The 25,231-nt window shown below is 40.1% G+C and overlaps 4 protein-coding genes and 4 pseudogenes across 4 annotated transcripts; all 8 read right to left on the reverse strand.

Moving 5' to 3' along the window:
• Window positions 1-1,133: 1,133 nt before the first annotated feature.
• On the reverse strand, window positions 1,134-4,545 carry LOC149107355 (high-affinity lysophosphatidic acid receptor-like). The gene has a single exon (XM_089296911.1). The coding sequence runs from the start codon at window positions 4,487-4,489 to the stop codon at window positions 3,527-3,529; it is 963 nt and encodes a 320-aa protein (XP_089153037.1). The 5' UTR covers window positions 4,490-4,545; the 3' UTR covers window positions 1,134-3,526.
• An 861-nt stretch (window positions 4,546-5,406) lies between these two features.
• Window positions 5,407-7,995, reverse strand: LOC149107356 (putative G protein-coupled receptor 45). The gene has a single exon (XM_089296856.1). The coding sequence runs from the start codon at window positions 7,926-7,928 to the stop codon at window positions 6,975-6,977; it is 954 nt and encodes a 317-aa protein (XP_089152982.1). The 5' UTR covers window positions 7,929-7,995; the 3' UTR covers window positions 5,407-6,974.
• Window positions 7,996-9,347: 1,352 nt separating this feature from the next.
• On the reverse strand, window positions 9,348-12,583 carry LOC149107357 (high-affinity lysophosphatidic acid receptor-like). The gene has a single exon (XM_089296855.1). It carries the CDS (start codon window positions 12,425-12,427, stop codon window positions 11,468-11,470), a length of 960 nt encoding a protein of 319 aa, XP_089152981.1. The 5' UTR covers window positions 12,428-12,583; the 3' UTR covers window positions 9,348-11,467.
• A 66-nt stretch (window positions 12,584-12,649) lies between these two features.
• LOC149107358 (uncharacterized) lies at window positions 12,650-20,522 on the reverse strand (annotated as a pseudogene).
• LOC149107360 (uncharacterized) lies at window positions 15,136-18,010 on the reverse strand (annotated as a pseudogene).
• LOC149107359 (uncharacterized) lies at window positions 15,136-20,096 on the reverse strand (annotated as a pseudogene).
• A 928-nt stretch (window positions 20,523-21,450) lies between the features above and the next one.
• LOC149107361 (uncharacterized) lies at window positions 21,451-22,927 on the reverse strand (annotated as a pseudogene).
• A 1,087-nt stretch (window positions 22,928-24,014) lies between these two features.
• On the reverse strand, window positions 24,015-25,231 carry LOC110049489 (high-affinity lysophosphatidic acid receptor-like). Its single transcript, XM_020755282.2, has one exon. It carries the CDS (start codon window positions 25,229-25,231, stop codon window positions 24,284-24,286), a length of 948 nt encoding a protein of 315 aa, XP_020610941.2. The 3' UTR covers window positions 24,015-24,283.

Consider the following 25,231-nt stretch of genomic DNA (forward strand, 5'->3'; position numbering starts at 1 on the left):
CGCCATGAAGTGAGGAGAAGTTACCCTCATGGTACTAGCCGATTTCTCTAAGGCGTTTGATACCATCAAGTACAAGACTGTTCTTGAAAAGCTTAGCCTGTTGGGCTTTTCCAAGGAATATCTTAAATGGACGATCCAATATCTTACAGAAAGGAAACACTTTGTGCAAGTCGACGACAAAACGTCAGAGCTTTGTATGGTGAGTTTCGGCGTACCTCAAGGTTCTATCATGGGGCCACTCATTTTCAATCTCTACGTGGCTGACCTTCAGTCATATGTACGAGGAGTTAAATTTCATCAATATGCTGATGATACCACATTGTACACACACTGCAAACCAGCAGATCTTCAATCAACTCTAACTGAACTTTCTGCAAGTATAGGCAAATTGGAAGCGTGGTCACGTGAAGCAAACTTAGTCATTAATCCTTCCAAGACTAAGCTGATGTTATTATCTACTCCGCAGTTATCAAAGGTCCATCATTTAAACACTGAAAAGTTCGACATCACAATCAACAGCATCCGCTTGGAACGAGTGACCACCACTAAATTATTGGGGTCTCACATCCATGAGCATCTGAACTGGGAAGGAAATGTCAGACAAGTAGCAGCGTCCTGCTATGCTACTCTAACAACCCTAAGGAAGTTAGAGAACATCCTGCCTTTCCATATCAAAAAGAATTTGGCACAGGCACTGGTTCTAAGCAAGCTATATTATAATGACATAGTATACCACTCACTCCCGGATTATTTAATGAAACGTCTCCAGAGAGTACAAAAGGCGACAGCTAGTTTTGTGCTTGGTAGATTTGTGTCATCCGAAGACATCCTTACGAAACTCAAATGGCTTCCCGTAAAGGAACAACGCGAATGGAACCTACTTAAGGCAACTCACAAAGCCCTTCACAACCCATATTGGCCAAGTTATCTGAAACTTAATGTATTTCAACACGAAAGATGCTTAAGATCTAGTAACAGCATTCAGTTAGAGAGATCTTTAATTAATAATACTCTACAGGGCCAGACTGCAAGTTTATTTAATACGTTGCCCAGCAACGTGAGGTGTTGCCAAGACTATATTAAATTTTGCAAAGACACCAAAAACATTAGTTTTAAGAGAGCTTTAGAACATCTGGCATAATTTTAATTATTTATTTATTCATTTATTTATTTTAGCATTTCTTAAAACACAATTTTATCTCGTTTACATATAGATATAAATTTTTGATATCTTTTAGCCTTTTTACAATTGTAAATTTAGTTAGCATCGGGCAGGCGAAGAGCCACCCGGTGGATATACTGCCCGAAATGCCATTATTATTATTATTATTATTATTATTATTATTATTATTATTATTATTATTAAATTGTTCCTAAATGTATAAACTCTGTCAAGAAAACCTAACCCATGTTGTGCATTTCCAGATAAACCACATTCGAGATAAAAGATATTTTTGATATTTTCTCTAAGTTCCCCTACACAATAGCTGTTTCACCCCACGGCGAATATCCTCCATTCTTCACAGGTGGAGGCTTGGATTGAGCGACGACAAAAATATGAGTATAGTGGACACGCTATCGGCTATATATATTTCTGGACGTGTCTGGTCTAGACTTACCATGATTCCACTAGAAACTACATGTTGAAGCGACCTTTGGGGAAATTAGCTGATCGCTCCAACACTCTTTGTTAGGTTGCTTCTCTTTTTATTTCCGCTATTGATGACTTCGGTACAATACTCACAACGTTCTCTTACTGCTACTCTTGACTGGTTACAGCAATTACTACAGCTACAAGGAGCTAACTCGTCACGTTTCTTTTAAAGGGACAACCACGTCATCCATCAAATCAATGTCAATCTGTCAATTAGGCTAACGTAATGTCATGCGCAGTTCGAATAAGGTTCTATTGCGACTGCGCACCAAGCTACTTAGCATATTTTCCTTCGAGGTTATCGAGGTTGACTAAAACATTTTCTACCTTGATTTTAACCAACTATTCTTAAGTGGTTGACCTATATAAGGTAACGTGAGCAATATAAAAGTCAGGTACAATCTTCGTTCTTACCGATTAAACGTTTAGGATAACACTAAGTTAAAAGATAAAAATTGTTGTTAAATATTTCATACAACATAAGTGTTACAAGAAATAGGTTTGCAAACTCCCAGCTTCCTGGGCGGGATTTCCAATTAAAACTATCCATCTCATTAACTGGACGTGCTCCTGGTACAAACATCCTCTAACGAGGTGCCGCTCCTATTGTATGGAATCTTTTCTTTAATTGGGTATCAAACTCCTTGAAAAGGTCAGTAAAAAGGGCAAGGTTTGACTGAAAAATTGGACAGGAGACTGAAAATAAGTTAAGGAGTCTAACGCGATTAATTCCAAAAAGTGCGCTTCCAAAATCTAGATTTCAATTTTTACTTCATTTTCTCGATTGACACCCCCGAGTAAACAAACGAGTTGCTGGACAACGCAGCTGAACAGCTGAACGGTGTTCGCAGAACATGAATGTACCAAGGCATCCTACCAAGAATCGGCTACAAATTATTGAAGTAGATACTACATTCAAAATAGTTAGATTACATGGCACTATTTCCAGTGGGAATTGCTTGCATTTTTATTGTTTTACACACATACGGAATGAAACAAAAAGAAAGTAATGCTATGATAAATAGCATCGTGGTGACAGATTGCCTGTATTTTGCCAGGTTTATTGCTTGCTGAGCATAATTCTGCGATGCTTCGTTTGCTTGCACTTGTTGTTGGTGATGACGAATGATTCGGTAAACTTTAAAATGGGCAAAAGACGTGGTGAGATAGCAAGTGAGCATGACGGCAATAATTGCTAGCCTCATCCTATTTCTGTAGCTGTGTTTATCATTAGGTAAAACCCGCAAAACAACTGTAGGAGTCGGACGATCAATATTGTGAGAACAGTGAGACATCCACGCTGCGATGTAACCAGGGATCGTCGAGACAGGTACAGCCAACGTTCACTGGACATCAGTGTTATGAGAAGAACCGTGGCTTCAATAAAGTAGATGGCACTACTGACGCCAATTGTGTCTATGATGAGTGTAAACGAATCATAATCTTTCTTGACGACGTACATCAAGTTGACCGTGACAAACAGTGTTTTCGGTAATTTGTTCATGATAAAATTTGCAATTTGCCTTCTAAAACCGAGGCTTGGTCGTCCTTGGCGTTTGAGAACGTAGACCACGTCGATGGTTTGAGAAAACCATGACGGCAAAGTCAACAGGAACGTCACTAAACAAAAGATTTAATGAGAGATTCGCAGGTAAAGTTTAAATTTACTTTAAGTCCCTACTGTTTTCATTTGGCGTGCTGGACGAGGTCCGAATTATGTACAATGTAATTTATTCTCACAGACCCTCTCCACAGCCTGCGATGAACTGGGTAGCATCACTATCCATTTTGAAGAAGAAATACTCTTACGCGCTCTACAAAACCCGGAGTAATCTCCGGTACCTATGAGACACTCTTCCACCGACAGTTTCATTAACCACCCCTGCAAAATATGTTTTTCGCTCCATTGTAAATATCCTTCATTCTCCAGAGGTAAAGCGCAGGGTTGAGTGAAGAAGACAAAAGTGTAAGCGCTATAGACGCTTTTAAGGCGGCGTACACTTCTAACCTATCCTGCATGCTTAGATACACCCCACTAAATATGATATAAGGCAAGAAACACACAGTAAATAGTAAGAAAATATTCACCATCGAGGCCACAGATTTCTTGTATTTCGCCAAGTCTATTGCCTGTCGACCAATGTTGTGAGAAGTTGCTTGGACTCGCTGTTGGTGACAACGAATGATTCGGTAAACTTTAAAATAGGCAAATGAGGTGGTAAGATAGCAAGTGAACGAGGATGCAATAATTGCAAATCTCCTGTAATATTTGTATTTCCGACTCTCATTTTCCAAAACACGAAAAACAATTGTGGAGACGGGAATGAGTGACAGTACGATCATAACGGAATATCCCCGACACGATGTGAGGAGGGATCGTCTAGTCGACATGTGAAGCCATCGTTCAACAGACATCAGTGTTATAAGAAGAACCGTGAGGGCAAGAAAGAAGATGGAGCCACACTCGCCGGTTGTTTTTAAGATGGTGATAAGTTTCGCCTTGTCGCCAGGAACTCTGGGGTTAGCCAAGCACATGAAGGAGGCCGCAGCATAGAAAGGCTGGGAGAGTAGTCCTGTACAAAAATCCGTGAGCGCTAATCCACTTACAAGAATATGGAATGGTGTTCTCGCAAAGTTCTTCTTCCAAATTACCGCCAGGATCAATGCATTCCCCGCCACTGGCACCGGTGATAAAACAGTGATGATAATAGGTATGGAGAAAAGAACATTGTAAAGATAAGATTCGTTCTCGATTGCGCGAATCTTACGATCGTCCCAGTTACAAACATGGGCGAAAGAACTTTGTCTAAAATAGAAAGATGTGTTATTGAACATAGTCCAACTAGGTTTTCTTGCACAGGTGTTACGCTTTGACCAAAATTTGTAGTTGAAACTGAATATTGGCGATTTCACTTGTTGACAGTTTTTAACATATAACTAGTATCATTTTCATTGTTTTATTTTGTATTAAGACAAATGGTTTTGCTTCGTCACGTATACCTCCCTCAGGCAAAATACATATTAACAGAAAATATGGAAGAAATGATATCTTAATTTTTTCTGTTTTTCAGTTTTTTTAAAATACAGTGGAACCCCGTTAATACGGACACCAAAGGGACATGATAAAGTGTCCGCGCTATCCGGGTGTCTGTATTAAGCAGGCTAATTTAAAAGAAAATATATGAGCTTTTTAGTTGTCAGGAGAAAGAAAACTGTTATAAGCGGGTGTCCGTATTAAGCGGGTGTCCGTAGAGCGGGGTTTCACTATATCTTTTTGAATGACGCAACTCAATTAGAAGTAAAATAAATTAAATTCTCAGCAAGGAATTTAAGTACAGTGAAACGCCGCTCTACGAACACCCGCTTATAACGGACAGTTTTCTTTCTCCTGACAACTAAAAAGCTCATATATTTTCTTTTAAATTAGCCCGCTTAATACGGACACCCGGATAATGCGGACACTTTATCATGTCCCTTTGGTGTCCGTATCAACGGGATTCCACTGTACTTTGAAATCTAAAACAAAAGAAATAGTTAATATACCTTAGATTGTCAGGCAAACCGAATTAAAATTGCACACAGGGGAGACTAAAACAGAGGTAATATGTTAGGCAGCGTCCACACTACGCGAGAGAAATTTGAAAACGAAGATTTATTTCTACGGTTAGGTCTACCGTCTACACTAGTCCGTCACGAAAACGGAGCTTTTCAAGAACGCTGTTCAAACCGGAGGAATTTGAAATTAACGCCGGCTTTTTTTGCAGGTGAAGGGTTCTCCTAAAACGCAATCACATAAGTAATATAATGTTTGCTGCAAGACCAGGAAATAGATGTAAAAAGAGCATTTGTTTCAGTTACTTGCAGTTTTATCGGATCACAAGTAATGTTCAGTAAACGAAACCGTGAAGAAAGGAATTTTCTAGGGAAAATTGATTAAGTTTACATTGGAGTTCAGATGCCGAGGTGTAAACCAAGGTTAAACCAATAAGATCTCTAATACAACATCTCACCATGCACAGTTTTATTAATTACATGTGTTGCAGCTCACTGTGTAAGTTGTGACAATAGAACTTAGCTAAGCCACTGTCATGGGTAGATCGGGTCCTCGTGTGAGTCCACCGGTTCAATGGGAAATCTAGTGTAAGATAATAATTGATTCATCGAGTTCATCTTCGCTATGTTACGGTGGCATGATGGTTAGCGCGCTAGACTTCGGATCGAGTGGTACGGGTTTAAACCCTGGCCTGGCCAGGGTCATTGCGTTGCGTCCTTGAACAAAACACTGCTCTCACAGTATCCCTTCTTGCAGGTTTATAAATGGGTATTGACGAATTACATGCTCACAGGGGAACCCTCCATGCAGGAGGGAATAAAGATACTTCTTCGTGAGGCCTTGGAAATTCTCTGCCAGTCCCTGACGCTCACTTTGAGCTTCCAGTCCTATACGGGGTTGTTTTGGCACGTAACTTGGTTCACCCAAGCTCACGTGACAGATAGATTCCCACCACATTTACTTGGGAAGGACGCCGTGACAGCGTCAAAAGCTTGTGATCGCTAAAACATTGACTCGGCTTCGGTATCTAGCTTACCATTAAAGATACTCCCATTCGCTTAACGTCATGGAAAGCCTGGACCACTTGACCTTACACTGACTTTACTTTTACCTCATACCGACGAAGACACACAGATCAAGGGCTACGTACACCTTGAAAAAAGTATGTATCTGGTAGACTAGATTTATTTCAGATTACGATTTCAGTATCAGTAAAACAGTCAAGCCAGAAAAGTAATTCTCTCTGCCAGCATGACCAAAGGTGAGCAAACAACATGAACAGATGCAACTCTAAGATAGGAAGCTGCAAAGTTCTAGTTTACATAGATTCTACATTTTCATTAACATTACGCGAAAGTGGCGTGTTACAGCCGTTTCCAAACTTACAAACTCTTTAAAAGAATAACCGCGCTGAGATGAAAGTGGTAACTGCAATGCATAAAGGTAGTAAACTACAATGCACCATCATATAATTAGCGTACACGCAAAAGTGACTCTTGTCACTCGCTGTCTACCTTAAATTAATTTGAAAGTTGCTTTTGTGACCACACAGTTTTAATTCAGATTCAATCATTTATATATTTTCATTTACAAGTGCAGTACATCAAAGGAGAGGTCATTGCACATGTGAAATCGTCCTTGCCATTTTTTTTTGTCGTGAACTATACCATCGAAAAGTGACGAATAAGACAGAAAACTGTCGATTCAGAGACATGTTCCAGTTGGTACACCTACGTGTACAAAACAAAGATTTCTCCCTGATATTCCCTAGCTGGTTTTACATAATAAATGTTTGACACCATTTCGAATATCCTTCATTCTCCAGAGGTAAAGACCCGGGTTAAGTGAAGAAGACAAAAACAAAAGCAAAAGTGAAAAGTTGCTGACCGCAAATACTGTTGAACTGTGACCTCTTGTAAGATACACTCCAGCAGAGACAACATAGGGTAAGAAACACAAAGAAAATAGCAAAAGAATGTATAATATCGTGGCCACAGATTTCTTGTATTTTGCTAAGTCTATGGACGGGTGACCATTATTTTGGGCTGGTTCGCTTGCTTGGACATGCATCTGGTGACTACGAATAACTTGGTAGACTTTGAAATAGGCGAATGCTGTGGTAAGGTAGTACAAGAGCTTCAGTGTTATAATCGTAGTCACCAACTCGTGTCCATCGTTTTCCTTTATGATGTCTAAAAATCGCAAGACAACAAGAGGAACTGGAATGAGTAACAGTGCAGTGACGGTGAAATAACCGCGACGAGATGTGACCAAGGATCGGCGAGACATGTGCAGCCATCTTTCAACAGACATCAGTGTTATAAGAGATACTGTGATGGCAATAGAATAGGTAGCACTGACCTCGCCGACTGCTTCTATTGTCAATATAAGTATTGGCTTCTCCTTGGCTATCCCGGGGTTGGCTGAGAACACCAGGGTTTTTGAAGCAACAAAAGGCTGAGCGATGAGTCCTGTACACAAATCATTGAAGGCTAAACCGCTCAGTGGGATATGAAATGGCGTTCTCGCAAAAGTTCTCGTCCATATTGCCGCCAGGATAAGTGCGTTTCCCACAACTGCCACCGGCGATAAAACAGTAATGATGATTGAAGTCCAGAAAGTAAAGACACATAGAAATGAATTGCATAGTCGCCCTGTGTCATCTACACTACAAGCGGTGTACGATTTAAGCAGTGGAGGACATCCAGTGAGATTTGCCATGGACCCAACTGGCTTTGCTCACAAGCTTTCGACGGAAATTCAATTTCAATGAAAATAAACCTTAAACGAACTGCCCTGGGGATGTAATTACCTTTTACATAATTAATAATATCGCATTATTCAAACCGAACTCAGCTTATTTCATAACAGTGCGTGTTCACAGCTGGTAGAACGTTCGTTGCATCACATACGTGCATCCCATGTGTGTATCAGTTTCTTTCAAATTTACCAAAGATATGCGTTATTTGTGCAAACATGGTGCAAAACGTGTTGTTTTCCTTGATTAAGGTTACTTCCCACCTTCGCGGGTGCCCTTCAGGAAAAAATTCGTACGTGCGCCAGTTTCAATAAAACCTAAAGAAACTATATATCAGTAGAAAGCTTAATAAATGTAGTTTTTGAGAAAAATATAATTTAAGTGACTTTTTCTTTTGGGAAGTGTCAGCAGCCGGTAAACCGTGAAACGACCGAGAGTTGTTCCCGTGAATTAATCGGGTATCGAATGCCGCGGCACGAGCAAAATGGCTGCACAGTCTTATTCAACAGGCATCAATCAAGAAAACGGTGTCAGGCTTTTTCGATATTCTGATTGGTTGCCAAGATATCCTAGTCCAAAGTTGAAGAAGCTAAAAATATACGAGACGCGTTGCGTAAATGGTCGCTACGGGAAAAATATTTCAAATATGATAATTTCCTGACACCGTTTTGTTTGTTATTATCCGTGGAATGCTTTGGCAAAATTTTACGAAAATCCGTGAAATCTACATACCCTATTAATTCGCTCAAAGTCGACACATTCTACGAGAAATCAAACGCGAGGTTTTCGCTCAAAAAGGTTTGGAAACAACTCGCGCCGCCCCATGAGATTATGTCGCCTCTTGAAACCGCAAGCCAATGGCGTAACAGGACCTCCTGGCGTCAAATACAATGGGTTAGAATTTCCCGGGAAAAGTGTTGCATTACAGTCACGTTTTCGATCTTTTGACCGGCAAGACGAAAGAAAAGCAATCCTGGCAATGGGTAAAGTTGCCAAAGGCAAGGGGAAATCCCGCGTCAAGAAACGAAACGCGTCAACCGAAGGAGAATCAATCGAATCGAACGAGAACGTTCGGGCTGCTCTCATATCCGAAATGAGGTCTTTGGGGTAGGTTGTGTTTTGTTGATTTATAAATTATTTTAAGTCAAAGGAAAGCACATTTCCAAATCTATGTCTGACAAATCTATGTCTTGCTCCAACGGAAGAACCAAGTGAACCAGCTGAATTAGACCGCTCGTGTTCATCGGTCGATGTCGACAAAGGCGCTTGGCCGAACCAAGAGCCTTTGTCGCTTTCTGCGAGGCTTTTTTTCCTTTCTTCCCCAAAACCTTTCCTCTTTCTCTTCTTTGGCCCTGGTTTTTTCGTTGATTTTACCCGAGGACTTCTTTTTGTTTTAGATTTCTCCATGAAACTCGAACGCGCAATGCACAAAGAAAATATGCAAATCACATGAAATAAGAACCCGCTTCCCGCGAAATATCCTCCGAGACGTCACCTACTTATGAGATTATGACACCTTCATTATTTATTAACTTTTATTGGAAAACAAATTTTGTTAAATAACGTCGGCGATTTTTGAGACTTTTAAGTTTTTTTTCTGTAAATGTTAGATAAAATGATAAACTTCAATTTAGGCAAATAAAAGAAAAAATGATTTTTTTTCACTTTTGAAGGTGGGAAGTAACCTTAAAATGATTTCTTTTATTTAAATATTTTTTGAATAGTTCAAATGGTGAAGACGTAGTTTAATTAATGGTGACAGTTCATAAACATATAATTTTCTTTATTTTACTTTCAAATTATTGAAAAATGTCATGTAAAGTCAAATTCTTAAGAAAAGTCCTCTGCCTTAGCAAATATGGTTGAATTTAATTTAGAATGTTGCAGGTTTTGAAATTTACTTTCGAAAGATCCTTTCAGCAAACCGTCGTGACGCCATTAAATATATATATATTCAATTTACAGTGCTGATCAGCTGTAGTTACAAATGCAGATAGCTAATAATAGAGTTATTGCACTTAGCAAAGGGTTAGAAGACGGTTCTCAACGCTGTAAAATATCTGATGATGCGGTCAATGATAACGGTCTAATCATCCAGAGATGGGTATTTTGGTAACCGTTAATGGAACACAATGTACTTATTACATTGAATGTTTTCTTCGCCTGTGGCAATTACATCCTCTGTAAATCATTGGGTAGGGGTCTGCCGCTGAGACACTGAAACCCTTACTCTAATCTAGACCATGATCAACTTGATTTTGCAACCCTATTCTAGACTAGCCACAGAAAAACCCCTACCCAATCCCACACTAGCTATTTTCCATGCAGAAACGTTGTCACTATCGTAGTCCAAAATAAGCTAACTAAACCAATATCTTACAAAGTCACTTTCGAGTTTTAGTTTCTACAACAGAACCCCGGGTAAAGAACCCTGTTCTAGACTAAGCAATTTATACACCGGCCACTTTTCCGGTAATTATATAAATTATACCCTATTATAGACTATCTGATTTCTATAACCTATCCCAGACTTAACTGCCTGAAAACCATACCCTTTACAGCGGCACATACCCATATACCTTATATATGGAAGTACCCCCGGGCGATTATGGGAAACCTTACGCGTACGCCTTCTTACATTCTGGTTGATGGACTTCATGATTACACAGTATAGTTACATCATAAAGTTATAAATAGCAAACTACATGGCGCCTCTTTTTAGTTAAAACTAAAACTAAATAGCACCAAATTAACATGAGGCCGGTATTGCAGGGGAAAATCATTTGTCGATTCATGTTTTCCAAGTTTATGATGAATTGCAGGTGAGAGGATTTCAAAAAAGTAATCACAAAGTTAATCTTTGTAGTAAGAGGAGACTAATGAAAAGGGTTTTATTTTTCATTTGTATTACATTGATTTCCATGAAATGCTACTGTACATTTTGCGGCGATATTCCAAAACCAAAAAACGCTATTTCGGAAAATACGTTACCACCTGAAGATGATGATTCCCAATTTGAAGAATTGAGAATTATTATCAGGAGAAATTATTTGTTTATTCGTTTGGAAACTGAAATACGAAAAAAGGAACGCAAAAACTAAATTATGCGATTAACAAAGAACGTTTCATATTTACCCTGACATTACGTGAAACCGAAGTGCTATCTACATATTTACAAATGCTGTACGTGCTGAGATGAAACTGCTAACTAGACGGTACCATCATATAAGGGTTTACAATAAGGGCACATCGCTGAAACACTTCTCTCTCACTGACCACTAGAAATTGAGTTGAAAGTTACTAGTAGGCAACGGCTTAAGCATTTTCGTTCAACAAACATATCGAATACATCATAGGAGAGGTCAGTAAATTTAGAAATTGAAATTTGTTGTCAATTATTTTACAGTATGAACCGACCAAAAAAATAACAAGCTATTTTAATCGATTCAGAGGCATACATGTTCAGTACACCAACAGATCTAAGAGTTCTTTTAGATATTCTTTATCTGTGGCTACAGATTACTTTTTGGACTCCATATCGAATATCGTTCATTCTCCAGAGGTAAAGGCCAGGGTTGAGTGAAGATGACAAAAACAAAAGCGACAACGAAACGTTGCTGACCGCATATACTGCTGAACTGGGGCCTATCGAAATGTACACTCCAGCAGAGACAACAAAAGGTAAGAAACACAGAGAAAATAACGAAAGAATATATAAAATGGTGGCCACAGATCTCTTGTATTTTGCCAAGTCGATTCCAGGTCGACCAATATTCTGGGCTGGTTCGCATACTCTGACGTTATGTTGGTGACGACGAATAACTTGGTAGACTTTGAAATAGGCGAATGCTGTAGTAAGGTAGCACAAGAGCATCATTGTCACAATCGTAGTAATCAACTCCCGTCCATCATTTTCATTTACAATGTCCAAATATTGTAAGACAACAAGAGGAACTGGAATGAGTAACAGTGCAGTGACGGTGAAATAACCGCGACGAGATGTAACCAAGGATCGGCGAGACATATGCAGCCATCTTTCAACGGACGTCAGTGTTATAAGAAATACTGTGATGGCAATAGAATAGGTAGCACTGACCTCGCCAATGGCTTCTATTGTCAGTACGAGCATTGGCTTCTCCTTGGCTATCCCGGGGTTGGCTGAGAACACCAGGGTTTTTGAAGCAACGAAAGGCTGGGCGATGAGTCCTGTACACAAATCAGTGAAGGCTAACCCGCTCAGTAGGATATGGAATGGCGTTCTCGGAAAAGTCTTCTTCCAAATGGCCGCCAGAATAAGTGCATTTCCCGCAACTGCCACCGGCGATAAAACAGCAATGATGATTGAACTCCAGAAAGTAAAGGCGCATACAAAGGGATCACATAGCCGTCCTGTGTCATCTACGCTGCAAGCAATGTAAGTTTTGAGCGGTGGCCATGGGAAGCATGCTGTGAAATTTGCCATGGACTTTGCTGGCTTTCCGCACAAACTTTTGACAGGAATTCAATTTTCGTGAGAAAAACCCTAAAAGAACAGCCCTAGGGATGTAATCAGCTTAGACCTCCTTTACATGCCACGTCTTTCACTCTAATCAGACCAAAGGGGGAAAGAGTGGAAAGTGTTCGGACTGATTTTAACTGTGTACAACTTTTGCAATATCATACAGAAAGCCGCTGAACTCTACTATTTTATATTAATCTCAACTTTATTTGGGAACAATTTAATAATACATGTCATCGTACTCGGACTTCAATGTTTCCAATGCATATTTTAAATTTTGAATTTTCTTTCTATTAACAAAATTTGACTTTAATAATGTAATTTTTACATTTGTACATCTTTTAGCATTATTTTTATGATTTTGATTCATTACTTTTGAGTGATGTTTGGTGCTTTGCTGATAATTCTAAAATCAAGAAATACATTACCATGACGGCTGTCATTTTAAATCCTATAACCATAATATTGGCAGCGACAAGTTTTAGTCACCGGAATTTAAAATAAAAAAGCGGCTGTCTCTAACTTTATTTCTCACAACTTCCAGTAATTTTTCAGATGTTTTCTATTTCCATACGGAAGTCGAAAGAGTAGCTGTAGCATTGACCAAGCTGTAACAAAAAGGAAACGCTTGCTGCTGAGTGGAAGCGTTACTAAACATGTCCTGTCTTTGGTCACAAACGTCGATAATCAGTTGTGATGGGTAAACCTCGGTTTAAATGAACAAATTTTTCCGTCGTTATGGCAACGAATACAAATGTTTGAGGCAAGTAAGTTAATGGACTGCAAACAAAGACCTCTTAAGATTTCCGCCTGATAAAACAAACAGCGGCCTAATCTAAGTTCAATTGGTCGAGAGCGTCCTCTCCATTTTGACTTTAAAGGCCTGAGTTTCCATTAATGAACTACGTGAAAGTACAGAATGGCAACAAAACTGGAACAAACGTTCAGCAAAGGCAACTGGTATTAGTTTTCTTTCCGTGATAGCGAGAGTACTAATTTCGCAAAGGAAATGAGTTGTACTCGCTTAATACAACAGGAAAAATGATTACAAAGGCGCTTTCTCTGCACGATGATTAATTATTCCTTTCTGTCTCTTAGGGTAAATATGAACTGATGAAAATGGCTTTTAATAGGAAAACCAATCATTTCAAAACAACATTAATAAAGTCATATCTCTTTATCACATTTTAAGTCTAAGTTAGGAAACATGTGGTGAAGAAACAACTGTTCTTTATGGGAAATATAAAATGTTATGTTTAAGTCAATTCCAAGAAAAATGTTTTCTTTGCGGTGACACGAGGAACATTTCTTTCTTTTATTAACGTTTCTACGGTTTCTGATAGGTCAGGCTCAAACTGGGCGCGCCGCTGCAGTACCGGTTTATAAAATACATTAATCATGCTGGCGCCATGATGTCGAAAAGGAAAACAAACATACAATGAAGACTTTTGTGTCAGGTGAAAGTCGATGAAGTTGGCACTCCACAATTTAATCTGACAACCAAGCGTAATATTATAACTGCAACTGATAAAAATTGGTATTTGTATGTCTTTGGTGAGGAACATCCTTGTTCTGGAATATCGATAACGTGTTTGCATGCATGCTTGAGAGCGAAATCATGGCCACAAAATTCTAAATAGATTCTTACAATAACTGCTGCACTGACGATGACGGATGTCTGTCGAACTTCATTTAAATTATCTAGAGAGGTCGATAATACTATGGGGTAATTCAATCTCCTAGCAGAAAATAAGTTCAAGCGAGCTTCGTTGTTATGTCAGGTCACTTCTTACGTGAGCATTATGTGGCTGTTGAACAAGGTAATATCTAAATAAAACCTTGATGCAATATCAGAAATGTGGCGTCTTTTTTGCTAAAAATTCATTTTGTTAATGTCAAAGCCTATTTTTGACGATGAGTAACACGTATGCATATGCGCATATTTTGGGAAAAATCCCATATTGGAAGAAATAGTTATTTCAGTCTAGATTTCTAGATTTCCATAGATTATACAGTCAACACACCATTTCGTAAACTTTAACAGACTGTTTATCGCGTCCCCTCTCGTTTAGCGACTTACTATGTAGAAGTACCGTCTTTTTAGAAGGATGTCCACTACATGAGCCCGCATGTTTGTGAATTAATTAAGGACCTGTTCATCAATCAGTCCGGTTAAAATCTCCTTAAACTCTAATAAGAAAGCCTAATCCATGGTCAGTGCGTTTCCAGATATACCACATTCAAGAATACATACAATCCATGTCATCGCGATGAAAGATTTCGATTGGACGTTTTCTCTAGGTGCCCCTACACAATAATTGCTTCACTCCATTGCGAATATCATCCATTCTCCACAGGTAGTGCGTTTCCAGATAAACCAAATTCAAGAATACATACAATTCATATCATCGAGATGAAATATTTCTAGGACGTTTTCTCTAGGTGCCCCTACACAATAATTGCTTCACTCCATTGCGAACATCATCCATTCTCCACAGGTAGAGGCCAGGGTTGATTGCGGACGACAAAAATATAAGGAGCACGGATATACTATCAGCGACATATGTTTCTATTCTCGGCTGGTCTAGACTTACTATAATTCCACTAGAAACGACAAAAGGAATGAAACAAAAAGAAAGTGACGCTATAATAAAAAGCATCGTGGTGACAGATTTCTTGTATTTTACAAGGTTTATTGCTTGCTGACCATAATTATGCCATGCTTCGTTTGCTTGCACTTGCTGTTGGTGATGACGAATGATTCGGTAAAGTTTAAAATAGGCCAAAGACGTGGTTAGGTAGCAAGTGAGCATGGTTGCAATAATTGCAACTCTCATGCTTTTGCCATGGCTGTGTTAATCATAAGCTAAAACACGAAAAAACAACTGAAGGAATCGAAACGAGCAATATTATGATGAGAGAGAGAGACAACCACGACACGATGTGACTAAGGATCATCGAGACATGTACAGCCATCGTTCAACGGACATAGGTGTTATGAGGCAAACTGTTGTGTTAATGTTCCTAACCCAGAACCCTTACTATAATTATATATAAACAAACAACACAACCAAAACATTTGTGGGGAAAAGGGGTAAGGGATGAAGCACTCCAATGAAGAATTCTAGGTCACTTTTCCTAGGGGTGTAAGGATCGCCCTAGGGATGATAATCCCCCAGGGTACTCAGTACGAGGTGGTAATCCTCAAGAGGGGGTGATAATCCCCCAAGGGTACTGAGTGAGAGGTGATCATGCTCTCTAGGGGGTGATAATCCCCTAGGATGCTCAGAGAGAGGTGATAATTCTCTCTAGGGGGTAATAATCCCCCAGGGTATGGAGAATTGATAATCCTCTCTAGGGGTCGAATCCCCCAGGTTAAGGAATAATAAGAGTCTATGGAGTAAAGGGTGACCTCTATGGAAGCACTTCATCGCCACCAAATACACAAAAGGTGTATTCCCCATAGACGATAAAAACAGCACATTCATGTGCATGTCACAAATAAAATCAAATCTCAAAACTTTGTTGCTTAGAAATATATGCAGCTACTTCAACCCTTTGAGCACCAATGGGTCCAACATCTAATGTCTCCTCACATATACATGATGGGAGTGAATCTCATAACTTGTGGGTAGAAATAGTAGGTAAAATTAAAATAAAATAAAAATAAAAATGCTGGAGGCCAGAGAGGAGAAAATGCGAGTTGATATTGGGGCACAAAGGGCTTAAGTACAGTGTAAATACATCTATTTTGTTTTAAAATTCTCCCATTAAGGACTTTGTAACTGACTGGGCTAAAGATGTGTTTTACTAGCGAGGGTTTTTGAAACGTCAGATAAAATAGAATGAGGAACTCTTACGTACCGCTCGTAACAGTCTGATGACCACCTACCCATTGTTTTAATTAGCCATGCGGGGAGCCCAGCTGATGCTGCTGTTGTGGCAGCCCCAATTCTGTAACTATGCCCAGCGTAATGGGAAGAATTGAAACCTGACCGGGACAATAGGCCCTCGTTTCTGACACTAGGGCTGTTTTAGTCAGGGGTGTGCCCGAGAAGTATATGAACAAAGGCCCGGAGGAGGTGTCTCTTGCCTGCAGGTATTTTTGCATGGCCAAAATTGGACAGAGGGGTAGGCCAGTTTTCCCTATAGTGATAGTGTGGCCAGAGCGGAATGGGTCTGTTTTGGAGGCTTTGATGCTCAATTTCATAAAGTCAGGATTGCCCTGGTGAGGGAAGAACCGAACATCCCCTGAGGCAAGGTGAATCTCAGGTGAAAATTTTGAGTTGCATGTGAGTTCACCCAATCTCAGAAAACCAAAAAAGGCTAATGTCATAGCAGCCCAGACCATGAGTGAATCAAAATGTTTGGTGTAGGAAACTGCTAAGAGAGCATAAAAAAGGTGCAGGTGGTGGATAGTTATAGGGATTCGTACCCTAGTATGATCCCCTTGAGAGCGTTTGACTCACCGGCAAACCAATTGAAGGCGCACAAATTTTTTCAGATCAAGCTCATAACCCATACGGATATGAAGGTGACGAACAGCCGCAAGGAAGCATTTTATCGAGGAATGTTTTATAGATTGAGCTATATATGCAACAAATTTCATTAATAATTCTTCACTGGCTGGAAACATCGGTAGATTTGTTGGCCTGTATAACTGGTAGAAATCCAAGAACTGCTTTTCCCCCGAACTGTAGGTCTGATTGGCGGAGGCCGCGATTGACAGTCTAAGGTACCGCTGAATGTCAGCATTCAGATTTGTAAAAGTTCCTGTGGAACCGGGCACGCACTTGGGTCTGCATATGGAGCCAGCATACGAAATTGTTTGAACTGAAAGCGAGAAAGGGAGTCGGCGATTTCATTTATTGTGCCTGCGATGTGTTGAACTTGGATGTAGATATTGTATTTGAGAATTAGAAGGGTCAAGTGACGAACTAAATCCATGACCCTTGGTATACGAGACCGTTTGGAGTTGACAATGCTAACTACTGACTCATTGTCGCAATAAAAAAGGATTCGCTTGTTGGAAAAATGTTCACCCCACAAATGGCACGCAACAATTAGAGCAAATGATTCTTGCCAGGCAATGCTAATACCTGGCTATCCTAATTTTTGGTGGGGCTCCCAGGGGCTAGAAAACCACTTGGATTTGAATATTCCCCCATAACCAAGTGCGCCTGATGCATCTGTGTACAGCTCTAGGGTCTCCAAGTCAACCCAAGCAGTTGCCAGGAAAAAACTGGCCCCATTCCAGCTAGCAATAAATTTCTGCCACATGGTCAGATCTTTGAAAAAACCCGAATTGAGCTTGATGTGGTGGTGGGGTTGCTTGACATAACGAGTCAATTCGATCATCCGCTGTAGGAAGGGTATTCCCGGGGGAACAACCTTGCAGGCAAAATTTAGAGTCCCGATGAGTGATTGTAGTTCTTTCAATGTACAGGACTTCCTGTGTTGGAGGGAACTGAGAGATTCCAGGATACGATTGACTTTGTCCGGAGGAAGTCGGGCCTCCATTCTATCGGAATCAAGTATAATACCCATGAATTCGATAACCTGAGTTGGGCCAGCAGTTTGTCAGTTGCTATCGGGATGTTAAGACTCTTGAATGAGAGTAACATGCTGGTTAAACTCTCTTGACAAATTTGACTATGAGGGGGCAAAGGTGACGCAGGCTCGATAATAAGGAAATCGTCCAGGATATGACAAACAAATGAAATTGAGCACTTGTTCACTAGGATCCACTCAATGGCGTCCGAAAGCTGATTGAATATGTATGGCGCACTCCTCAAGCCGAAAGGTAAAACTTTTCATAGTAGAACTTGCCTTCCCAACAGATACCAAACAGTTCGCAATCTTTGGGTTTAAGAGGTATGAGCCGAAAGTCAGATTCGATATCAGTCTTGGCAAGGAAACATCCTTGCCCAAGGCTTTGAATGCCTTTGATTGCATTGTCTATTGTAATGTATTGAAGGCTGTGGTCCTCCTTTGAACTGAAATGATTAATACTAGTTGCTCCTGACTTCGGGAGTGACAAGTGAAAAATGGTTCTAAATTTGCTTGAGTGTTTTTTGGGTACCAAACCAATGGGGGAGACCTGAAAGTTGGTAAAGGGGGGGGGCTGTCACAAGGGCCAGCAATGCGACCAAGAGCCACCTCCTTAGCCAGGTTGGAAGTTACAATATCGGGTTGGGCCAATGCTGTGGGCAGGTTTTTGCAAAATCTGGGGACCCGGGGCCCAGTATAGCCAACGCATGCACCATACCTAAGATTATGGTATAACTGAATAACTAGTGTACGGTTGGGATGACCATCAATAACTTTTTCTAACGAGTTAACATTTACTGGAGTGGATAATGGATAATGTTTACCCTTAATGCTTAGATTTACTAGATGTACTGGATTTGGTATCTTTGCTGTTGTATCTGCTTCGTGGAAGGTTGGAGGGGAAGCTACAGTCCCGCCCAGGGTGGGAATCCCTGCACTTATTGCAGACGTGTCTAAATGCACATGGCTCTCTAAGACAGGATCCTGTCCTGTTCAAATTAATACAGGTGCCTCTAGGTGCGGCCCCGGCAGAGACACTGACATGGGGTCCTTTTGAAAAAAGAGGGTATTCCTCCCTCAAAACAGAAGGGGCCACTGTAAATATCATGAGCCACAGCTGCTGGTTGATCCTTGACCAGACAAGTGACTTGTCTAAGGAAGCCTTCTGACGGAATTTAAAATCGTATATACACCATCCCAGGCCCTTATGAGACTGAGCTGCATACCTTACAATGCTCATGTACTGCAAAAATTCCTGAGATCTTAAGGGGAATTTACGAATAAAGATACTCATATAAGTACTGAATGCGGTAGTCCACTGTTCAATGTCAGTGATGGAGGTACTTGAGTGGGCCTTCTTGCTGACTTTGATGACACAGTTTTCCATTGTAAGGGTTAGGGGATCCCCATCGTCAAAGGCCGATAGATTTTTAGGTAACAATTTCGATAGTTCAAAGAACTCACCGGACTGGATTTCTTTGACGTAATTAGCTGGTACGTCCTGCAGTGGGTTACCGTGTTTCCATCGAGAGGGTTTGGCATCCCTTGAATAATGGCGGGAGTTGTTTCGTTCTCCTGCGACTGAGCGTTGACTTGTACTCCAACCGCGTCATTCTTCATGGCCTCAACTGCGGCAGGGGCAGCGCTGGTCGCGACGGCTTGCATGGTTTCGTATACTGTCGCTGTAACAATTGATTTGATTTGAGCGAGTTGGACGCTGTTAAAGTTGGCATCTTGACCATCTTGTTCTTGGCCATTTAAGCCATCAACGGTGAGTGAGATCGCCCGACTTGGTTGCGTCTGTTTACGTTTTTTTGCCCCGCCGACGGCCGGAGCGCTCTTTTGGGCTGCTCTCGTAGTTACCTACTCTCGCGGAGCTTTTCCATCAGTTGATTTGCGAGTTGTTCGCTTTGTAAGAGCCATTTCCACAAATAAAACAAATAAATTTTGGGAAAATTTTGGTTCTAAATTTTGGTTCTGCGAATGAGAAAGTGCAAGAACTGTGTTGTGCACGGCTGAACATGTGATTATACAGTGCAAGATTTCACGTGCATGGTAGATGCTGATTGGCTAAGCGGGATCATCCGACATGAGTAACTCATATGTGGGAAGTGATCCGTGACCAGAAGTGACCTGATTTATTCTCTTTCCTGGGGAGTATGGCTAGACATTAACTATAATTTATATTTTGGTATAAATTGGCTGCAAAAAAGTAGATGGCAATACTGACGCCAGTTGTGTCTATGGCCTTAATAACTGAATCGTAATCTCTACTGACAATGTACGCCAAGCCTATCGCGGCACACAGTGGCTGAGCAATGAGTCCTGTCAGACACAAGTCAGTAAACGCTAAATCCACTAAAAATAATATGGATGGTGTTCTCGCAAAAGTCTTCTTACAGATTACCGCTAAAATTACCGAATTGCCCGTCACTGCAACCGGTAATAAAATAGCGAAAATGATGGCACACGAGAGAATAGGTTTGTAGCAGTAAAGGTCCGTTGCCATCGCGAGTTTCATCTACCGAGTCACAAGAAAGAACTTTGTCTGAGATATAAAGCCGTGCTATTGAACATGGTCTGTTTTGTTAGAGTACGTTGATGAAGCTGGAGCCAGAAAAACAGGTCGAAATCCTTTTTCCTGATAGTTTTAACATCGATCGAGATAGTGTGAATTAAGTATTGCAGCGTTCACCTGCTGCAAATTTGTCTTTTTCTGTCTATATTTCCTTCATTGTATTCACATTATTACCCCTGTAATAAATTACCTCCGTCAAGGCTTTCCGACTAAACTGACTGCAGCGTAAGTTAAAATAGAAATACATGAATTGAAATTTTACCTATCCAATTTGAATGCGCCGATGAAGTGGTACTACTCAAATTAGTTTCAAACAAAAATCTTTTGAAGTGAGGGCAAATGGAAGGGAAATTTCCTTTGAGGGTTTCTGAAAAATCTGAAAATTGTCGAAATTTCGAAATGCGGCACTTTAACCGAAAACCCCAGGGAAGTAAAATATACAGAACGTGACGGTAATTCCCGTTAAGAAATTTCGAATACTTGGGTATTCATTGAGAATTCGAGAAATTGCTATTCGATTCGCAATCCTGTCTTCAAAAGAGTTTTGAGTATTCTGTATTTTGTGTCCCTACCTAATACATTGTATAGAGTTTACTTCTGATTCTCAGGAAGACAAATCCTGAAATATTACTGAACTGTCCTTAAATGGCCCTTGAAAAAAGATCTGACGTCTAGACAATTCTTTTTAGCTTGGACTGTTAGAATGCAACGATTTAAGAAACACAGTTCAGTTGCATAGAAGCCACATCAATAATGGTGAATCTTAAAACATTTCGCCAATATTGAATTGGAATTGACATAAATGCAACCACAGAGTACTACTTTTATGTGGTACTGTTTATTATGCTATACCTGGTGGTTATTTTTTTCTTTCTCTCTCTCTCTCTCTCTCTCTCTCTCTCTCTCTCTCTCTCTCTCTCTCTCTCTCTCTCTCTCTCTCTCTCTCTCTTTCTTTCTTTCTTTCTTTATTTTAATATAAATGTAGATGTGGCCCGCCCAGATTAGCCCAGGCTACCTGCGGGCTCTTGTTCTTTCTATTATCAAGCGCTTTTAACTTAATCTGCATACCTATTTCTGTAAAAATTGTAAATATGCGAGTCATAATAATAATAATAATAAAGTTGTTTTAAGTTGCTGTTGTTCTAACTTTTAAGTTTGTGGATGGAACCCTAGTGTGTAACCATTCAAAAAATGCTATTGAGCAGTACTTCCATGTAGTACTGTTTTCATGTGGTACATGAGTTTGAAGGACATCTTCATGTCCGACCATTCAGATAAGAATCGTTGAGCACTAGTTTCATTTATGTTTTATCTACTTTTTCTGCAGTTTTGTTCTTGAGAAAGACACTGAGTCCTTTGTTGGAAATAACCTGAGCGCAATTCACTTAGATCGAAGCCTCGCTCTTAAGTAGCAATCTCAAAACAATTGCTTGACTCCGTTACGAATATCATTCATCCTCCAAAGGTAAAGACTTGGATTGAGTGCAGAGGACAAGAGTAAAATCAGCATAGACAAACAAAAGGCGACACCTAACTCTAAACTCCTCCCCCAAAAAAGAAACATGACAGTGGACACAACAAAAGGCAAGAAACAGACAGAAAATAGCAGTAGAATTTGAAGAATCGAGACCACAGATTTCTTGTACTTTGCCAGATCTATTGCTGGTTGACCAAAGTTCTGAGACGTTTCATGTTCTTGGACTTGCTGCCGGCTTAAAATAGGCAAACGACGTGGTAACAAAACAAAAGAGCATCAGGGCCAGTATCGTAGTATACACATCACGGCTATAAGTTTCATACTTAACGTCGCTAAAAAGTCGTACAGCAACTAAGGGTATTGGTAGAATCAAAACCACGGTTATTGTTAGGTAGCCACGATGGGCTGTAACCAAGGATCTACGATACATGTGCAGCCGTCGTTCGATGGATATTAGTGTTATAAAGACCATTGTAATACTAATAAAGTAAGTTGCACTTCCATTACCAATTGCTAATAGGGTCAAAAAGAATTTGGGATCGTCGCAGACCTCTTTAGGTTGTGTTAACAGGGTCAAATCGACTGCAACAACGAAAGGCTGGGCGATGAGTCCCGTGCACAAATCTTAGATTACTAATCCACTCAGAAGGATATGGAATGGTGTTCTTTGAAACGTCCTCTTCCAAATTGCCGCCAAAATGAGTGCATTTCCCACAACTGCCACAGGTGAAGAAACGCCAATTAATACGGAAGTCGAAAAAATAGCTGTGTAATAGAAAGATGCGTTTCTCCAGTTTTCATCAATCGAGCTACAAGAAAAGGACAACGCTTGTTGTTGATTGGAAGCGTTACTGAACATGTCCTGTCTTAGGTCAAACTCGGTCAAAATGAACAAACTGTACTCTCGTTATGGGAACGAACACAAAATAGTGTTTCATCAGGCAAGTTGATGGACTGCAAACACTGACCTCTTAAGATTTTCGCTTGATAAAACAAATAGTGGCCTTAGCCAAGTTCCATTGATGGACTGCGTGACAACATAGAATGGCAGTAAAATTGGAACAAACGTTTAACAAAGGTAATTAGCATTAGTTATCTTTTTGTGATAGCGAGAGTATTAATTCGCAAAGGAAATGAGTTGTACTCGCTCAATACAACGGGAAAAATGATTACAAAGGCGCTTTCTTTTCATGATGATTGATTATTCCTTTCTGTCTCTTAACGTAAATAACTGATGAAAATAGCTCTGAATAGGAAATCAAAACAATTCAAAACAACCTTACTAAAGTCTTATCTCTTCATCACTTTTTCAGTGCTTGTCTCGGAAGCATATGGTTTAGAAGCAAACAGCTCTTCTTTATGAGAAATATAAAATTTTTTTTTCAACCCAATTCCAAGAATAAAGTGCCCTTTGTGATAACACATGGGGAACATTTCTATATTTTATCACTGTTTCTGCGGTTACTGACAGATCACGGTCAAACTGGGCGCGTCGCTGCAGCTTTAGGATCATGATGTGAGATAATCAAAGGGACAGAAATCATGCCAGTAGTATGTTAACTTGCAGTTTAAAGGTAGAATGATGTCGAAAATCAAAATAATCACACAATTAAGACTGTCATGACAGGTGAAAGTCGAGGAAGTTAGCACTCCACAATTTAATCTCACGACCCAGTATAATATTAACTGTAGCTGTTCAAGAAGTATTTGTATGACTTCGGTGACGGTTCTTGAACATCGATGCCTTGTTTGCATGCATGCTTTGAAAGTGTAGTTATGGTTAAACAATTCTAAACAGATATTAACAGCTATTGCACTGAAGATCACAGATGTCTGTCGAACATGATTGTGAAATTAAAAATGTCTTCTTTCTGATGTTACAAAACTCAAACAAACAAAATACAGTTTAAATTCTAGAGGGGTCCGTAGGAACTATCATGGGATAATTCATTCGCCTAGAAACAAATGCTCAAGCAAACTGTTCATCGCGTCGCCTCACGTTCCTTACTTATTCCTACTACATTGAAGTACCGTCTTTCTCGAAGGATTTCCACTACATATAATTAAAGCCCTGTTCATCAATCAATCCGGTTAAAATATTCCTAAATGTATAAACTCTGTCAAGAAAACCTAACCCATGTTGCGCATTTCCAGACCACATTCAAGAAAACATACAATCCTGTCATCGAGGTGAAAGATTTCTTTGACATTTTCTCTAGGTTCCCCAACACAATAGTTGTTTCACTCCATGGCGAATATCCTTCATTCTCCACAGGTAGAGGCCTGGATTGAGCGAAGACGACAGAAATATGAGTATGGTGGACACGCTATCGGCGATATATATTTCTGAACTCATCTCTTCTAGACTTACTATGACTCCACTAGAAACTACAAAAGGAATGAAACAAAAAGAAAGTAACGCTATGATAAATAGCATGGTGGTGACAGATTTCTTGTATTTTGCCAGGTTTATTGCTTGCTGAGCATAATTCTGCGAAGCTTCGTTTGCTTGCACTTGCTGTTGGTGATGACGAATGATTCGGTAAACTTTAAAATAGGCAAAAGACGTGGTGAGATAGCAAGTGAGCATGGTGGCAATAATTGCTACCCTCAACCTATTGTCGTAGCTGTGTTTATCATTAGCTAAAACCCGCAAAACAACGGTAGGAATCGGAACGATCAATATTGTGACAACAGTGAGACATCCACGATGCGATGTAACCAGGGATCTTCGAGACATGTACAGCCAACGCTCAATGGACATCAGTGTTATGAGAAGAACCGTGACTTCAATAAAGTAGATGGCACTACTAACGCCAATTGTATCTATGATGAGTGTAAACGAATCATGATCTTTCCTGACGATGTACATCAAGCTGACAGTGGCAACTAGTGGCTGGGCAATGAGTCCTGTACATAAGTCAGTGAACGCTAATCCGCTAAGCAGTATATGGAATGGTGTCTTCACAAACGTCTTCTTCCAAATTGCCGCCAAAATCACCGAATTGCCCACCACTGTAACCGGTGATAAAATAGCAATAATGATGGCATGTGGGAGAATAAGTTTGTAGCAGAAAGGTCTGTTGCCATCGCTATTTTCATCTAGCCACTCATAAGGATTGAAAGAGCTTTGCATGGGATATAAAATCGTGCTGTTTAGCAT

The sequence above is a fragment of the Orbicella faveolata genome, unplaced genomic scaffold (genome assembly GCF_042242905.1).
Source record: "Orbicella faveolata isolate gen_17 unplaced genomic scaffold, um_ofav_v1 contig_27, whole genome shotgun sequence".
NCBI lineage: Eukaryota > Metazoa > Cnidaria > Anthozoa > Scleractinia > Merulinidae > Orbicella > Orbicella faveolata.